Source organism: Narcine bancroftii, chromosome 1, assembly GCF_036971445.1.
Source record: "Narcine bancroftii isolate sNarBan1 chromosome 1, sNarBan1.hap1, whole genome shotgun sequence".
Lineage (NCBI taxonomy): Eukaryota > Metazoa > Chordata > Chondrichthyes > Torpediniformes > Narcinidae > Narcine > Narcine bancroftii.
This window is the reverse complement of record NC_091469.1, coordinates 102,157,760-102,172,109: the sequence shown is the minus strand read 5'-3', so window position 1 is coordinate 102,172,109 and position 14,350 is coordinate 102,157,760. Positions and strand designations below refer to the sequence as shown.

At 57.3% G+C, this 14,350-nt stretch overlaps 1 protein-coding gene across 1 annotated transcript in view; it reads right to left on the bottom strand.

Annotated features, from left to right (window-relative positions):
- The window catches only part of ssna1 (Sjogren syndrome nuclear autoantigen 1), a 40,858-nt gene that overhangs the window by 16,327 nt on the left and 10,181 nt on the right, over positions 1–14,350 (bottom strand). Inside the window, exon 2 of the mRNA XM_069934547.1 lies at positions 13,208–13,407. Within this exon, the coding sequence (XP_069790648.1) occupies positions 13,208–13,407 (200 nt within the window). The remainder of the gene's footprint in view (positions 1–13,207; positions 13,408–14,350) is intronic.

Genomic DNA, 14,350 nt, shown 5'->3' with positions numbered 1-14,350 from the left:
TTCGAGACTATCAAGCGAGTGGTTACCAGGTCCCTCGGACTATGCATACACCAGCGTGCCGCTTGGGTGCTGCACCTTGACGCCCTGGTGGACAGGTCTCATTGGAACTGATGGACGAGATGCTCGCGCTCATGGGTGAGTACACTATCTGCCCACCTTTTGAGCGCATCTTCCTCGAACATATGCCCGGGGACATACGCCCGCTGCTGGTTCAGGAGAGCTTCACTGACCCGAGAAAGGTCGCCCAGAAGGCCCAAGAGCTATGGCTCGCACGACTCTCGGAAGGCTTAGTAGTCCAGCAGGTCACGAGGCACAACCACGCCAAACCCGTCACTAGAGCTGCGGTAGAGCACCCAGCCCCTGCAGTGGCCCCTGAGAGCATAACCAAGGCCACAGCATCCACTTCAGGCCTCTGCTTCTACCACCAGCGTTGGGGAGCCAAGGCTCGGAAGTGTCATCAGCCCTGCTCGTTCCAGAGAAACGACCAGGCTGGCCGCATTAATGGGTGCGGTGGCTGGCCAAGGACAGAGCCTTCTCTACCTACAGGACTCAGTCAGTGGCCGGCGGTTCCTCGTTGACACTGGAGCCCAGATCAGCGTCATACCGACCAAGGCCATTGAATCCAGGAACCGACTTTGTGGACCTCCCCTCCGTGTGGCCAACACAACGGCAATCTAGATGTATGGAGACAAGACAGTCCACTTGCAGATCGACCAACAGAATTTCATGTGGAGGTTCACCGTCTCGTCCCTCTCAACTGCCATCCTGGGTGCAGACTTCCTCCTCGCCAATGGGCTTCTGGTGGACATTCGAGGTAGGCACCTGGTGGACGCCCGTACCTTCCAGGCTGTTCGCCTCGATGCCTCCCGCTCGGAGCAACCGCAGATGGCCACGATCAGCATGCCCAGAGGCGAGTTCCAGCAGATCCTCGACAAGTTCCCGACACTCCTCAAGCCACAGTTCTCCGCTGCCTCGTCGTGCCACGGGGTGTTCCACCACATCTCCACCCAGGGCCCGCTGGTTCACGACAAGGCACCCTGGCTCCCGCCTGACAAGCTCCAGGTAGTGAAGGAGGTTTTTGCACCTGTTGGAGCTGGGGATCATTCGGCGATCCGACAGCCCGTGGGCCTCGCTGCTCCACCTGGTCCTGAAAGCCTCCGGTGGCTGGCGTCCCTGCAGAGACTATCAACGGCTCAACGAGGCAACCGTTCCTGGCCGTTACCCCATCCCTCACATCGAGGACTTTACGGCCAACCTGCACAGCGCGAGGGTCTTCTCCAAGGTTGACCTGGTGCACGGATATCACCAGATCCCATTGCACCCTGAGAACATACCCAAGATGGCCACCATCACCCCCTTTGGCCTGTTCGAGTTCCTGCGCATGCCATTCGAGCTCAAGAACGCCGCTCAGACCTTCCAGCATCTCATGGACTCTGTGGGCAGGGACTTAGATTTCACCTTTATTTATTTGGACGACATCCTTGTCGCCTGCAAGGACCGGGCGCAACACAAGACCCACCTACATGCCCTTTTCTCCCGGCTGGCCAACTTCGGCCTTACCATCAACCCGGCCAAGTGCCAGTTCGGGAAAGAGTCTATGCAGTTCCTGGGCCATAATATGATGGCCAAAGGAGCCACGCCCACCGCTGCGAAGGTTATCGCCATCTGGGAGTTCCCACGCCTGAACAGCCTCAAGGGGTTGCAGGAGTTTACGGGTATGGTCAACTTTTACAACCGCTTCACCCTGGGAGCTGCGCGCATCATGCAGCCGCTGTTCGCCCACATCGCAGCCAAGCACAAGACGATCACTTGGAACCCAAAAGCCTGCACCGCATTAGAGGCCACCAAGGACGCCCTCGCCATACTCGCCCACCTGCACACCGACCTGCATATGGCACTCTCTGTCGATGCCTCTGCCACAGCCGTCGGTGCCGTCCTAGAGCAGCAGGTGAATGGGCATTGGAAGCCGCTGGCATTCTTCGGCCACCTGCTCTGCCCGCCGGAACGCAAGTATAGCGTCTTCGACTGCGAGTTTCTGGGCATGTACCTGGTGGTGCGGCATTTCCGCTGTTTTTTTGGAGGGGAGGAATTTTACCATCTTCACCGACCACAAACCCCTCACCCAGGCGCTCGCGATGGCAAAGTATCCCTGATCGGCCCGCCAGCAGCATCACCTCTCCTTCGTGTCAGTGTTTACCACCGACATTCGACACAAGGCGGGGTAGGACAATGTGGTTGATGATGCACTCTCGTGACCGGCCATCTGCGTGCTGACACCCGTCCTTGACTTCGACCAGCTAACCCAGGACCAGGAAGCTGATGAAGAGATGAGGGCCTTCAAGACCGTCATCACCGGCCTGCGGCTCCAAGACCTCCCGACTCCGAGCGGTGAAGGCACCATCCTGTGCGATATCTCCTTGGGCACCCCGCGGCCAGTGGTTCCGCAGCAGTGGCGCAGGCAGGTCTTCCATCACATCCACGACCTTTCACATCCGTCCATCAGATCCACGGTCCGGATGGTGGCAGAACGGTTCGTATGGCATGGGCTGCGGAAGCAGATCGCGGGCTGGGCCAGAACATGCACCCATTGCCAGACGTCCAAGGTACACAGGTACACCAGGACGCCCTTACAGGAGTTCGAGCACATCCAGGAACGGTTCAGCCACATTCACGTGGACATCGTCGGGCCCTTACCCATTTCACGGGGCAACTGTTACCTGTTTACGGTGGTGGACTGCACCACTTGCTGGCCCGAGGCAATCCCGATGCCAGATGCCTCCACTGACTCCTGCTCCTGAGTCCTTTTGCATGGTTGGGTTGCCTGGTTCAGCATCCAGGCTCACCTCACCAGCGATCGGGGCGCCCAGTTCACATCTGCGCTCTGAACACAGCTCGCCAACAGGTTGGGGATACAGCTACACCGCACCACGGCCTACCTCCCGCAGGCCAATGGACTGGTCGAACATCTGCACCGCCACCTTAAGTCAGCGTTCATGGCTTGCCTCACTGGTCACAAATGGACGGACGAACTGACTTGAGTGCTCCTGGGTATCTGCTCCACTCCCAGGGAAGATCTGCAGGCGTCATCAGCTGAGCTGGTCTACAGTGCGCCGCTGGCACTACCTGGTAAGTTCGTCAATGCACCTCACAATCTTCAGCGGTCGCTGCATGAACTACTTCCTCACCTCAGGGCACACTTGGACTCCTTCAAACGCCCACCGCCACCCAGGCATGGCACCCACCCAACTCACGTTCCTGGCGACCTGCTTTCTGTGGAGTTCGTTTTCGTTCAGCGGGGCCTGACCGTGACACCTCTGCAGCGACCGTACGAGGGGTCATACAGGGTTATACAGCGTTCTGGCTCGACATTCACGCTGGACTTGGGCGGCAGGCATGAGCTGTTTACCATGGACAGGCTGAAGCCAGCACACCTTGATCCCACCGAGCCTGTGGTCGTTGCCCAGCCCAAGAAGCGAGGCCACCCAGCAAAAAGAACGTTGGCATCGGTTCTGGGGGAGTGGGGGGCGGCGGCTGTGTGGCAGCTCACCACAAGGCAGGCGAACCGGCCCCGCTTGTAAGCCACGCAGCGGGGCATCCGGCCAAAACCCGTGCTTGGGGACCACATGTTGCCCGGATGATGTCAGCGCCCTCCAGCACGGTTCTCAGCCAGGTCCGGGCTGGGAGTATAAGTGCAGCCCAGGAGCCTGCAATAAACTATTCTGCTCACTGAGCTCAACCCGTCTGGTTGCGTGTGTTATTGCAGGAGCAGTGTAGCCGCCGCTACAGAGGATTCTTAATGACTGGATTTACAAGCATTTAGAGAAGTACAATCTTCTCAAGTATAGTATGTGAGGGGAAGCTCGTGCCACATGAGCCCAATTGAGTTTTTTGAGGAGATAAGAAAAGAAATTGATGAAGGTAGGGTGGTAGATGTTGTGGACATAGATTTTACCTTTTGGCAAGGTTCCCCACGGGAGACTAGTTCAGAAAGACATGAGGCATGAGAACCACATGGAACTTTGGCTGTATGGATTCAGAATTGGCTTGCTTGTGAAAAGTAGAAAGAAGGAGGAGTAGCAGGTCTATTCTGCCTGGAGGTCAGTGACAAGTGGAGTTCCACAGGGATCTCTTCTGGGACTCGTGCTCTGTGATTTTTATCAATGACCTGGACGAAGAAGTAGAGGGATGGGTCATTATAAGTTTGTGGATGATACGGAGATTGGAATAAAAACACAAAATGTTGGAGAAGCTCTGTAGGTCAAACATTATTCTTTATGTAGCATTGGCAAAGATAATAACCCACATTTGGGCTTGAGTCCTTCATCAAAGTATGAGAAAATGACGACAGGCATCCGAACAGAAAAGTAGAGGTGGGGGGGTGGTAAGGAGGATGGCAAAGGCAAGATATGATAGGCAGAGAAAGGAGGGAGGGGACAGCTGCAATGAGGGGGAGGAGAGATGGCTGGGTGGGTGGAAGAACTAGAAAGACAGGAAAGTGGGAGAAAAGAAAGGGCAAACAGCTTTAGAGGAAAGCAATAAAGTCAATGTTAATGCCATCTGGCGAGGGAGTGCCCAAACGAAAAGTAAGGTGTCGTTCCTCCAATTTGTTGGTGGTCTGGGTGGGATAGTGCACAAGGCCATGAAGAGACGTGGGAGTGTGATTCAGAATTAAATGGTTGGCTACTGGGAGGATGCTGTTGTTGCAAATGGGGGGAGGTGGTGAGCAAAGCAATCACCCATGTAGAAAATGGCACAAAGGGAGCACTGAATGCAGTAAGTAAGTTGTCTGGATGTGCAAGTGTTGCAAAAGTGTCTGTTTGGGGCCACAGACCGTGGTGAAGGAGGTGGTATGGGTGCAAGTGTTGCACCTCCTGTGGGCACAGGGGAAGGTGCCGGGGATGAGATGGGTGGGGAGGGATGAGAGTGCAAGGGAATCACGGAGGGAGTGGTCCCTGTGGAAGACAGAGGGAAGGAGAAGGAAAAATGTGTCTGTTTGTTGGTGGGATCCTGTTGTAAGTGCTATAAATTCCGGCAGATAATATGTTGGATGCAGAGGCTGGTGGGATAGTAGATGAGGATGAGGGGGATTCTATTTTGTTGCGTCTGGGGGCAGAGGGGGCCTGGGCAGATGAGCAGAAAATAGAGGTGATGTGGGTGAGGGCTGAGTTGATAGTGGTGTAGGGGAAACCACATTTGTGGAAGAAGGTAGACATTTCAGAAGCTCTGGACTGGAAGACCTCATCTTGGGAATAGATGCAGCGGAGATGGAGAAATTGAGAGAAAGGGATGGAATCCTTGCAGGGGACAGGGTGTGAGGAGGTTTAGTCCAGGTAGTTGTGGGAGTTGGAGGATTTGTAGAATATGTCGGTCGAAAGCTCGTCTCCCAAGATGGAGACAAAGAGATCCAGGAAGCCGAGTGTTATTGGAGATGGACCAGGTCAGTTTGAGATCATGGTAAAAGTGGATAAAGTTTTCAAGCTCATCATGGGTGCATGAGGCAGCCCTGATGTATCGTCAATATACCAGAGGAAGAGTTGAGGGGTCTTGCCTGTATAGGCTTGCAGCATGGATTGCTCCACAAAGCCCACAAACAGGCAGGTGTAGCTGGGAACCATGCGGGTACCATGACTACTCCTCTAATTTGGAGGAAGTGGGATGAGTTAAAGGAAAAGTTATTTAGAGTGAGGACAAGTTCTGCCAGGCGGAGGAATGTGTTGGTGGACGTTGACTAGTCACGTCTTTGGTCCAGGAAGAAGTGAAGTGCTTTCTGACCTTTTGTTGGGGAAAGAGGGTATAAAGGGAATGGACCTCCATTTGTGAAGATGAGGCAGACAGGTTTGGGGAATCAGAAGTCATTGAGGAGATGGAGGGCATGTGAGGTGTCGCGGATATAGGTGGGGAGGAATTGGATCAGGGGAAAAAAGATAGGTAGGATGAAACTAGTTTGGTGGGGCAAGAGCAGAAACACTGAGTCTGCCTGGATGGTTGGGTTTGTGCATTTTGGGTAGAAGGTAGAAACTGGCAGAGCGGGGCTGGGAGAGAATGAGGTCGGTAGCAGTGGAGGGGAGGTGACTCGAGGTGATGGTTTGGAGACAGTGGCTTGATGTGTACTGGTGGGGTACTGTGGGAGGGATCAATAGGAGGAGGTGTCTGAGAGCTGTAGACTGGCCTCAGCAAGGCAGATGTCAGTGTGCCAGACCAAAACAGCACCATGCTTGTCTGCAGGTTTGATGGGAGGTTGGTATTGTTGTGGAGAGTGGAGGGCTGAGGATTCAGAGGAGGTGAGGTTTGAACTCGAGAGGGCACTGGTAAAGTTGAGATGGAGATGGTTGATGTCTCGGCGGCAGTTGGAAATAAAAAGTCTAGAGTGGACAGATGGCCAGGATGAGGTGTCGAGGAAGAGAAAGAAGCCTTGAAGCAGGAGAAAGTGTCTTGAGTGTAGAATCATGGTCAAGAACGTGAGCCCGGAGACAGAGGCAATAGAAGAATAGTTCAGTATCGTAGCATGCGCGGAACACATTGAGGTGATGGTGGAGGGGGTCGAAGGTGAGGCCTCTGAGTACTCTGTCTCAGAGAGGGTAAGGTCAGAAGGGATAGTAAAAACCAAGGGCAGGGGTTAGTGTGGTGGAGTATGTTGGGGGGGAGGAAGAGGGTTGGGGGGGAGGAAGAGGGTTGGGGGGGAGGAAGAGGGTTGGGGGGAGGAAGAGGGTTGGGGGGAGGAAGAGGTTGGGGGGGAGGAAGAGGGTTGGGGGGGAGGAAGAGGGTTGGGGGGGAGGAAGAGGGTTGGGGGGGAGGAAGAGGGTTGGGGGGGAGGAAGAGGGTTGGGGGGGAGGAAGAGGGTTGGGGGGGAGGAAGAGGGTGGGGGGGAAGAAGGGTTGGGGGGGAGGAAGAGGGTTGGGGGGGAGGAAGAGGGTTGGGGGGAGGAAGAGGGTTGGGGGGAGGAAGAGGGTGGGGGGGAGAAGAGGGTTGGGGGGAGGAAGAGGGTTGGGGGGAGGAAGAGGGTTGGGGGGGGAGGAAGAGGGTTGGGGGGAGGAAGAGGGTTGGGGGGAGGAAGAGGGTTGGGGGAGGAAGAGGGTTGGGGGGAGGAAGAGGGTTGGGGGAGGAAGAGGGTTGGGGGGGAGGAAGAGGGTTGGGGGGGAGGAAGAGGGTTGGGGGGGGAGGAAGAGGGTTGGGGGTGGAGGGTGGGGGGGAGGAAGAGGGTGGGGGGGAGGAAGAGGGTGGGGGGGAGGAAGAGGGTGGGGGGAGGAAGAGGGTGGGGGGAGGAAGAGGGTGGGGGGAGGAAGAGGGGGGGGGAGGAAGAGGGTGGGGAGGAAGAGGGTGGGGGGGAGGAAGAGGGTGGGGGGGAGGAAGAGGGTTGGGGGGAGGAAGAGGGTTGGGGGAGGAAGAGGGTTGGGGGGAGGAAGAGGGTTGGGGGGGAGGAGAGGGTTGGGGGGAGGAAGAGGGTTGGGGGGAGGAAGAGGGTTGGGGGGGAGGAAGAGGGTTGGGGGGGAGGAAGAGGGTTGGGGGAGGAAGGAGGTTGGGGGAGGAAGAGGGTTGGGGGGAGGAAGAGGGTTGGGGGGAGGAAGAGGGTTGGGGGAGGAAGAGGGTTGGGGGAGGAAGAGGGTTGGGGGGAGGAAGAGGGTTGGGGGGGAGGAAGAGGGTTGGGGGGGAGGAAGAGGGTTTGGGGGGAGGAAGAGGGTTGGGGGGACGAAGAGGGTTGTTTGTTGGGGGACGAAGAGGTTGGGGGGAGGAAGAGGTTGGGGGGAGGAAGAGGGTTGGGGGGAGGAAGAGGGTTGGGGGGGAGGAGAGGGTTGGGGGGGAGGAAGAGGGTTGGGGGGAGGAAGAGGGTTTGGGGGGAGGAAGAGGGTTGGGGGGAGGAAGGGGTGGGGGGAGGAAGAGGTTGGGGGGAGGAAGAGGGTTGGGGGGAGGAAGAGGGTTGGGGGGGAGGAAGAGGGTTGGGGGGAGGAAGAGGGTTGGGGGGAGGAAGAGGGTTGGGGAGGAAGAGGTTGGGGGAGGAAGAGGGTGGGGGGAGGAAGAGGGTTGGGGCGGAGGAAGAGGGTTGGGGCGGAGGAAGAGGGTTGGGGGCGGAGGAAGAGGGTTGGGGCGGAGGAAGAGGGTTGGGGGAGGAAGAGGGTTGGGGGGGAGGAAGAGGGTTGGGGGGGAGGAAGAGGGTTGGGGGGAGGAAGAGGGTTGGGGGGAGGAAGAGGGTTGGGGGGAGGAAGAGGGTTGGGGGGGAGGAAGAGGGTGGGGGGGAGGAGAGGGTTGGGTGGAGGAAGAGGGTGAGGGGGGGAAGAGGGTTGGGGGGGAGGAAGAGGGTTGGGGGGAGGAAGAGGGTTGGGGCGGAGGAAGAGGGTTGGGGGGAGGAAGAGGGTTGGGGGGAGGAGGGCGTTGGGGGGAGGAGGGCGTTGGGGGGAGGAGGGCGTTGGGGGGAGGAGGGCGTTGGGGGGAGGAGGGCTTTGGGGGGAGGAGGGCTTTGGGGGGAGGAGGGCTTTGGGGGGAGGAGGGATTTGGGGGGAGGAGGGCTTTGGGGGGAGGAGGGCTTTGGGGGAGGAGGGCGCGGGGGGAGGAGGGCGCGGGGGGAGGAGGGCGCGGGGGGAGGAGGGCGCGGGGGGAGGAGGGCTTCGGGGGGAGGAGGGCTTCGGGGGGAGGAGGGCTTTGGGGGGAGGAGGGCTTTGGGGGGAGGAGGGCTTTGGGGGGAGGAGGGCTTGGGGGGAGGAGGGCTTTGGGGGGAGGAGGGCTTGGGGGGAGGAGGGCTTGGGGGGAGGAGGGCGTGGGGGGAGGAGGGCGTGGGGGGAGGAGGGCGTGGGGAGGAGGGCGTGGGGGGAGGAGGGCGTGGGGGGAGGAGGGCGTGGGGGGAGGAGGGCGTGGGGGGAGGAGGGCGTGGGGGGAGGAGGGCGTGGGGGGAGGAGGGCGTGGGGGGAGGAGGGCGCGGGGGGAGGAGGGCGCGGGGGGAGGAGGGCGCGGGGGGAGGAGGGCGCGGGGGGAGGAGGGCGCGGGGGGAGGAGGGCGCGGGGGGAGGAGGGCGCGGGGGGAGGAGGGCGCGGGGGGAGGAGGGCGCGGGGGGAGGAGGGCGCGGGGGGAGGAGGGCGCGGGGGGAGGAGGGCGCGGGGGGAGGAGGGCGCGGGGGGAGGAGGGCGCGGGGGGAGGAGGGCGCGGGGGGAGGAGGGCGCGGGGGAGGAGGGCGCGGGGGGGGAGGGCGCGGGGGGGGAGGGCGCGGGGGGGGGAGGGCGCGGGGGGAGGAGGGCGCGGGGGGAGGAGGGCGCGGGGGGAGGAGGGCGCGGGGGGAGGAGGGCGCGGGGGGAGGAGGGCGCGGGGGGAGGAGGGCGCGGGGGGAGGAGGGCGCGGGGGGAGGAGGGCGCGGGGGAGGAGGGCGCGGGGGGAGGAGGGCGCGGGGGGAGGAGGGCGCGGGGGGAGGAGGGCGCGGGGGGAGGAGGGCGCGGGGGGAGGAGGGCGCGGGGGGAGGAGGGCGCGGGGGGAGGAGGGCGCGGGGGGAGGAGGGCGCGGGGGGAGGAGGGCGCGGGGGGAGGAGGGCGCGGGGGGAGGAGGGCGCGGGGGGAGGAGGGCGCGGGGGGAGGAGGGCGCGGGGGGAGGAGGGCGCGGGGGGAGGAGGGCGCGGGGGGAGGAGGGCGCGGGGGGAGGAGGGCGCGGGGGGAGGAGGGCGCGGGGGGAGGAGGGCGCGGGGGGAGGAGGGCGCGGGGGGAGGAGGGCGCGGGGGGAGGAGGGCGCGGGGGGAGGAGGGCGCGGGGGGAGGAGGGCGCGGGGGGAGGAGGGCGCGGGGGGAGGAGGGCGCGGGGGGAGGAGGGCGCGGGGGGAGGAGGGCGCGGGGGGAGGAGGGCGCGGGGGGAGGAGGGCGCGGGGGGAGGAGGGCGCGGGGGGAGGAGGGCGCGGGGGGAGGAGGGCGCGGGGGGAGGAGGGCGCGGGGGGAGGAGGGCGCGGGGGGAGGAGGGCGCGGGGGGAGGAGGGCGCGGGGGGAGGAGGGCGCGGGGGGAGGAGGGCGCGGGGGGAGGAGGGCGCGGGGGGAGGAGGGCGCGGGGGGAGGAGGGCGCGGGGGGAGGAGGGCGCGGGGGGAGGAGGGCGCGGGGGGAGGAGGGCGCGGGGGGAGGAGGGCGCGGGGGGAGGAGGGCGCGGGGGGAGGAGGGCGCGGGGGGAGGAGGGCGCGGGGGGAGGAGGGCGCGGGGGGAGGAGGGCGCGGGGGGAGGAGGGCGCGGGGGGAGGAGGGCGCGGGGGGAGGAGGGCGCGGGGGGAGGAGGGCGCGGGGGGAGGAGGGGGCGGGGGGAGGAGGGCGCGGGGGGAGGAGGGCGCGGGGGGGAGGAGGGCGCGGGGGGAGGAGGGCGCGGGGGGAGGAGGGCGCGGGGGGAGGAGGGCGCGGGGGGAGGAGGGCGCGGGGGGAGGAGGGCGCGGGGGGAGGAGGGCGCGGGGGGAGGAGGGCGCGGGGGGAGGAGGGCGCGGGGGGAGGAGGGCGCGGGGGGAGGAGGGCGCGGGGGGAGGAGGGCGCGGGGGGAGGAGGGCGCGGGGGGAGGAGGGCGCGGGGGAGGAGGGCGCGGGGGGAGGAGGGCGCGGGGGGAGGAGGGCGCGGGGGGAGGAGGGCGCGGGGGGAGGAGGGCGCGGGGGGAGGAGGGCGCGGGGGAGGAGGGCGCGGGGGGAGGAGGGCGCGGGGGGAGGAGGGCGCGGGGGGAGGAGGGCCGCGGGGGAGGAGGCCGTGGGGGGAGGAGGAGGGATGGGGAGGTCTAAGGGTGGAGATGGAAGGTGGGGGACGTTGGAGGGAGTAGGAGGGGGGTTGAAGAGGTTGGGGGAGAGGAGGGTAAGAGGGGGAAAGAGATGAGGTCTGAGGGTTGGGGAGAAGAGGGGTCAGAGAGGAGGAGATTGGAGTAGAGTAGGGAGAGATGTAGGAGGATAAGGAAGTAGCGGGGGGAATAGTAAGTGGGATCTAGCAGTGAACATTGGAGGTATTGTGGATATTGTTAAAGGTTGTCTTAGGTAACATCATATAGACAGGCTGCAGAGATGAGCTGAAAAGTGGCAGATGGTGTTCAATCCAAGTGTGAGGTGATGCATTTTGAAGGCAGAGTACATGTCTAATGGTAGGATACTTAACAGTATGGAAGAACAGAGGGGCTTTGAGGTCCAAATCCATAGTTCTCTCAAGGTTACTGTGCAGGTTGGTTGGATAGTTAAAAAGTCTTATAGGATGCTGAGTTTTTTTGGTCAGGGGATTGAGTTCAGGAGTCATGAGGTAATGTTGCAGCTCTATAAATCTCTGGTGTGACCACAAGAGGAATAATGTGTTCAGTGCTTAACACCACATTACAGGAATGATGCGGAAGCTATGGAGAGGGTGCAGAGAATTACTAGAATGTTGCCTGAGTTGGAAAATATTTCTTATGAGACATGGTTAGCAGAGCTAGGGCTTTCCCTTTGGAGCAAAGAAGAATGAGAGGTGACTTAATAGAGGTCTACAAGATTATGAGAGGCATAGATAAGGTAGAGAGCCAGCATCTTTTTTCCAGGGTGGGAGTAGCAAACACCAGAGGTCATCTTTACAAGTGAAGGAAGAAAAGTTTAGAGGGGGACATCAGAGGTAAGTTTTTTTAAAAAATAAACGCAGCAAGTTGTGGGTGCCTGGAATGCATTGCCAGGGATGGTGGTGGATGCTGGAACAATAGAGGCATTTAAGAAACTCTTAAACAGGAACATGGATGGAATAAAAATAGAGGGTTATGAGGGAGGGAGAGTTTAGATTTTTTGGGTACGTCAACACAACATCATGGGCTGTTCTATATACAATTGTTCTTCTCAGAGTAAAAGCCTTGTTTCCTTTTCACCTTGCTTAACATTAATATTTTTAATGTTTTTTTTGTGTAGTTGGCAGGAGTGGTACAGAAGAAACCAATTAAACTCGACTTTCACAGGGAAGGGAGCCCATAAACTAAGGGGCCATAGCCAAAAATAAGGTTGAGAATGGCTGCTCTAGACTAGCCTATTCTTTCTTTACTTATCCTCTAACCTTTTATCCAACATTTTTACCATTTCTTGATATTTAGAGTCAGGTGATACAGTACAGAGGCCCAACAGCCCACTGTGTCATTCTAATCTCCCCACATTCCCATTAACTTGCCCCCTCCCCTACAGAAAACTCATCTTTATAATTTACAGCAGTCAATTAACCTCTCAACCTGCACAGTTTGGGGATTTGGAAGGAATCTGGAACACACAGAGAAACCCCACAAGGTCTTACAAACTTCACACAGCACCTGTAGTCAGGATTGAACTATTGGCACTGAGACAATGGCTCACTAGCTGCACCACAATGCCACACAGTCTCTTCTTCCTTCCAGATCTTCCCTTTCATTTTTTCTTCCCCTTTCCTTACATCATGATCCCTAGCTTTCTCTTTTTCCCCTACTTCCAATGAAAGGTCATTGACCCAAAATGTGAACTCTGTTCACTGTTGGACATAATAATTTCTCTGTCCACTGATGTCCATGTATTTTTTCCTTCCATGTACTCCCAGTGTTTCTAGTTTTATTCCCCCCGCCTCCCCAACTCAAGTATGCTTGGTCCACTTGAGGGTGGAGCATCTGGAAAGACACACAGATCCCTCATTCCCTCTACCATGTTTAGGAACTTTATCAGAATATCCCTCCCTTGCCCAAATCTAATAATGAAGTGAGAAGGGGAGCAGTTGTCATGAGAGAGTGATTTGAGAAACCACTTCACCGAAGGTCCAATAAAGTTGACACAGAAAAGAGTAAGTCAAATTCTAATTGTTTAGATGGGACCTACATGGAGGAAATGTATATCTGGAAAAAATCTCAGGCAAGGTCAGGCATTTTAACTGTCAAAATAAGATTTGCTTCAATACAGAGCAGGAATTTTGTAGAAGTGTTGTCAAGTCATCCACACTGTAAATACCCAGCTGTAATGTCCAAGAAAGGCCAGCAACAATTTCAGCCTTCTGCTCTCCAAGCCTATGGACATTACTGCATGGCCCAGGGATTAAAAAAAAAGCCTGCTCTCAAAAAAGGTTTTAAATGTCAATGGTTGTGACCCACTGAAATAAAATCTATGGTGAACTCAAATGTAAGATAATGTAGATCCAAAAAAAAACACTGAATACATGCCAAGCATTTTGTCAGTGTTTTGATTATGTATCTTGATTTTTCTGTAGACACTTTTCAGCTGTTTTATATGATTCCAGGTAAGATATTCCAATAGGTTTTACACCCACCTTCATATAAGCAGCTTCTGTCTCTGCAATAGTTCTATCAAATTCATTTCGGGTTGCCATCTTGTGTGCCAGGCTCTCATTCACCTTTGTAAGTTTCTCTGTCAAAATGCGGATGTCATTCTGCAACTTGTTCTTCTCCTCTTCTTCCTGGAGAATTTGCTGGTTCAGCTCTTCTCTCTTTGTGCACAAATCCTCGATACCTTGTTAGTGTCGGAAATAAAACATCTAGTGGAAGTGCTGTCAAGAGATATGGAATCACACTATAGAATAACTCAATTGTGAAGTAATTTTTGTGACAAACTGGAAGGACGGAATGAACTCATCCTGGAAACAAGCTAAACTGTTAATTTCTCTTTGCATTTTTTTGCTCTTCATCTGTCCCTTTTCCAATCTCCTTTTCTTTCCCTTCACCCCTCTCCATACAATATATAGAGATAAATAGGTACAATCTAAAGGTTGGCAATTAAATATCCAAGCATATTTAACATTCAGAAGAGATAAACAAAATTATAATAAAAGTGGGTAGCTATAATTTTTACAAATTTGTTAAAGGCAAAAAAGAATCTTAGCTCAAAAAAACAAGAAATAGAATCAGTTTGGTTGCAGGTGAAGAACAGCAAAGGCCAGAAAATATTTATGCAAAGAGACCAAAAAAGAAATTGTAATTTAGGATTTAGTTCAAATTAGAAAATTAGAAGTGTGTGCAACAACAGAATATGATAGATAACACAAGCCAAATAAGCAGTAGCAGCATGGAGGGCAATTCATGGAGCATATTAGAGAGTTTCCTAGATCAATAGAACAAGATAAGACACCCTTTTTGATTCAATTTTTATAATCAGAAAGGGTTGATTGATGGCCTGATGGTTAAAAGCCTTGTGGGAACATTGATCATATTACAACAGAATCTCATATAAAGGCTGGCACCTATCCATCATATCAAAGTATTGTGTCTTAATGAGATCACTTCTTATTCTTCTCATCCATTGAATCTCTTTAAACCGGCATACCCTCTACAAGAATATTTTCCTTTACTTAAAACCAAAATTGCGCTTGAATACTTAAAGTCATACCGTAATGATAGACTACAGTGTGGAAAAATTTATTGCTATCGACAGATATTTTGACAGAAAAAAAAGAAAT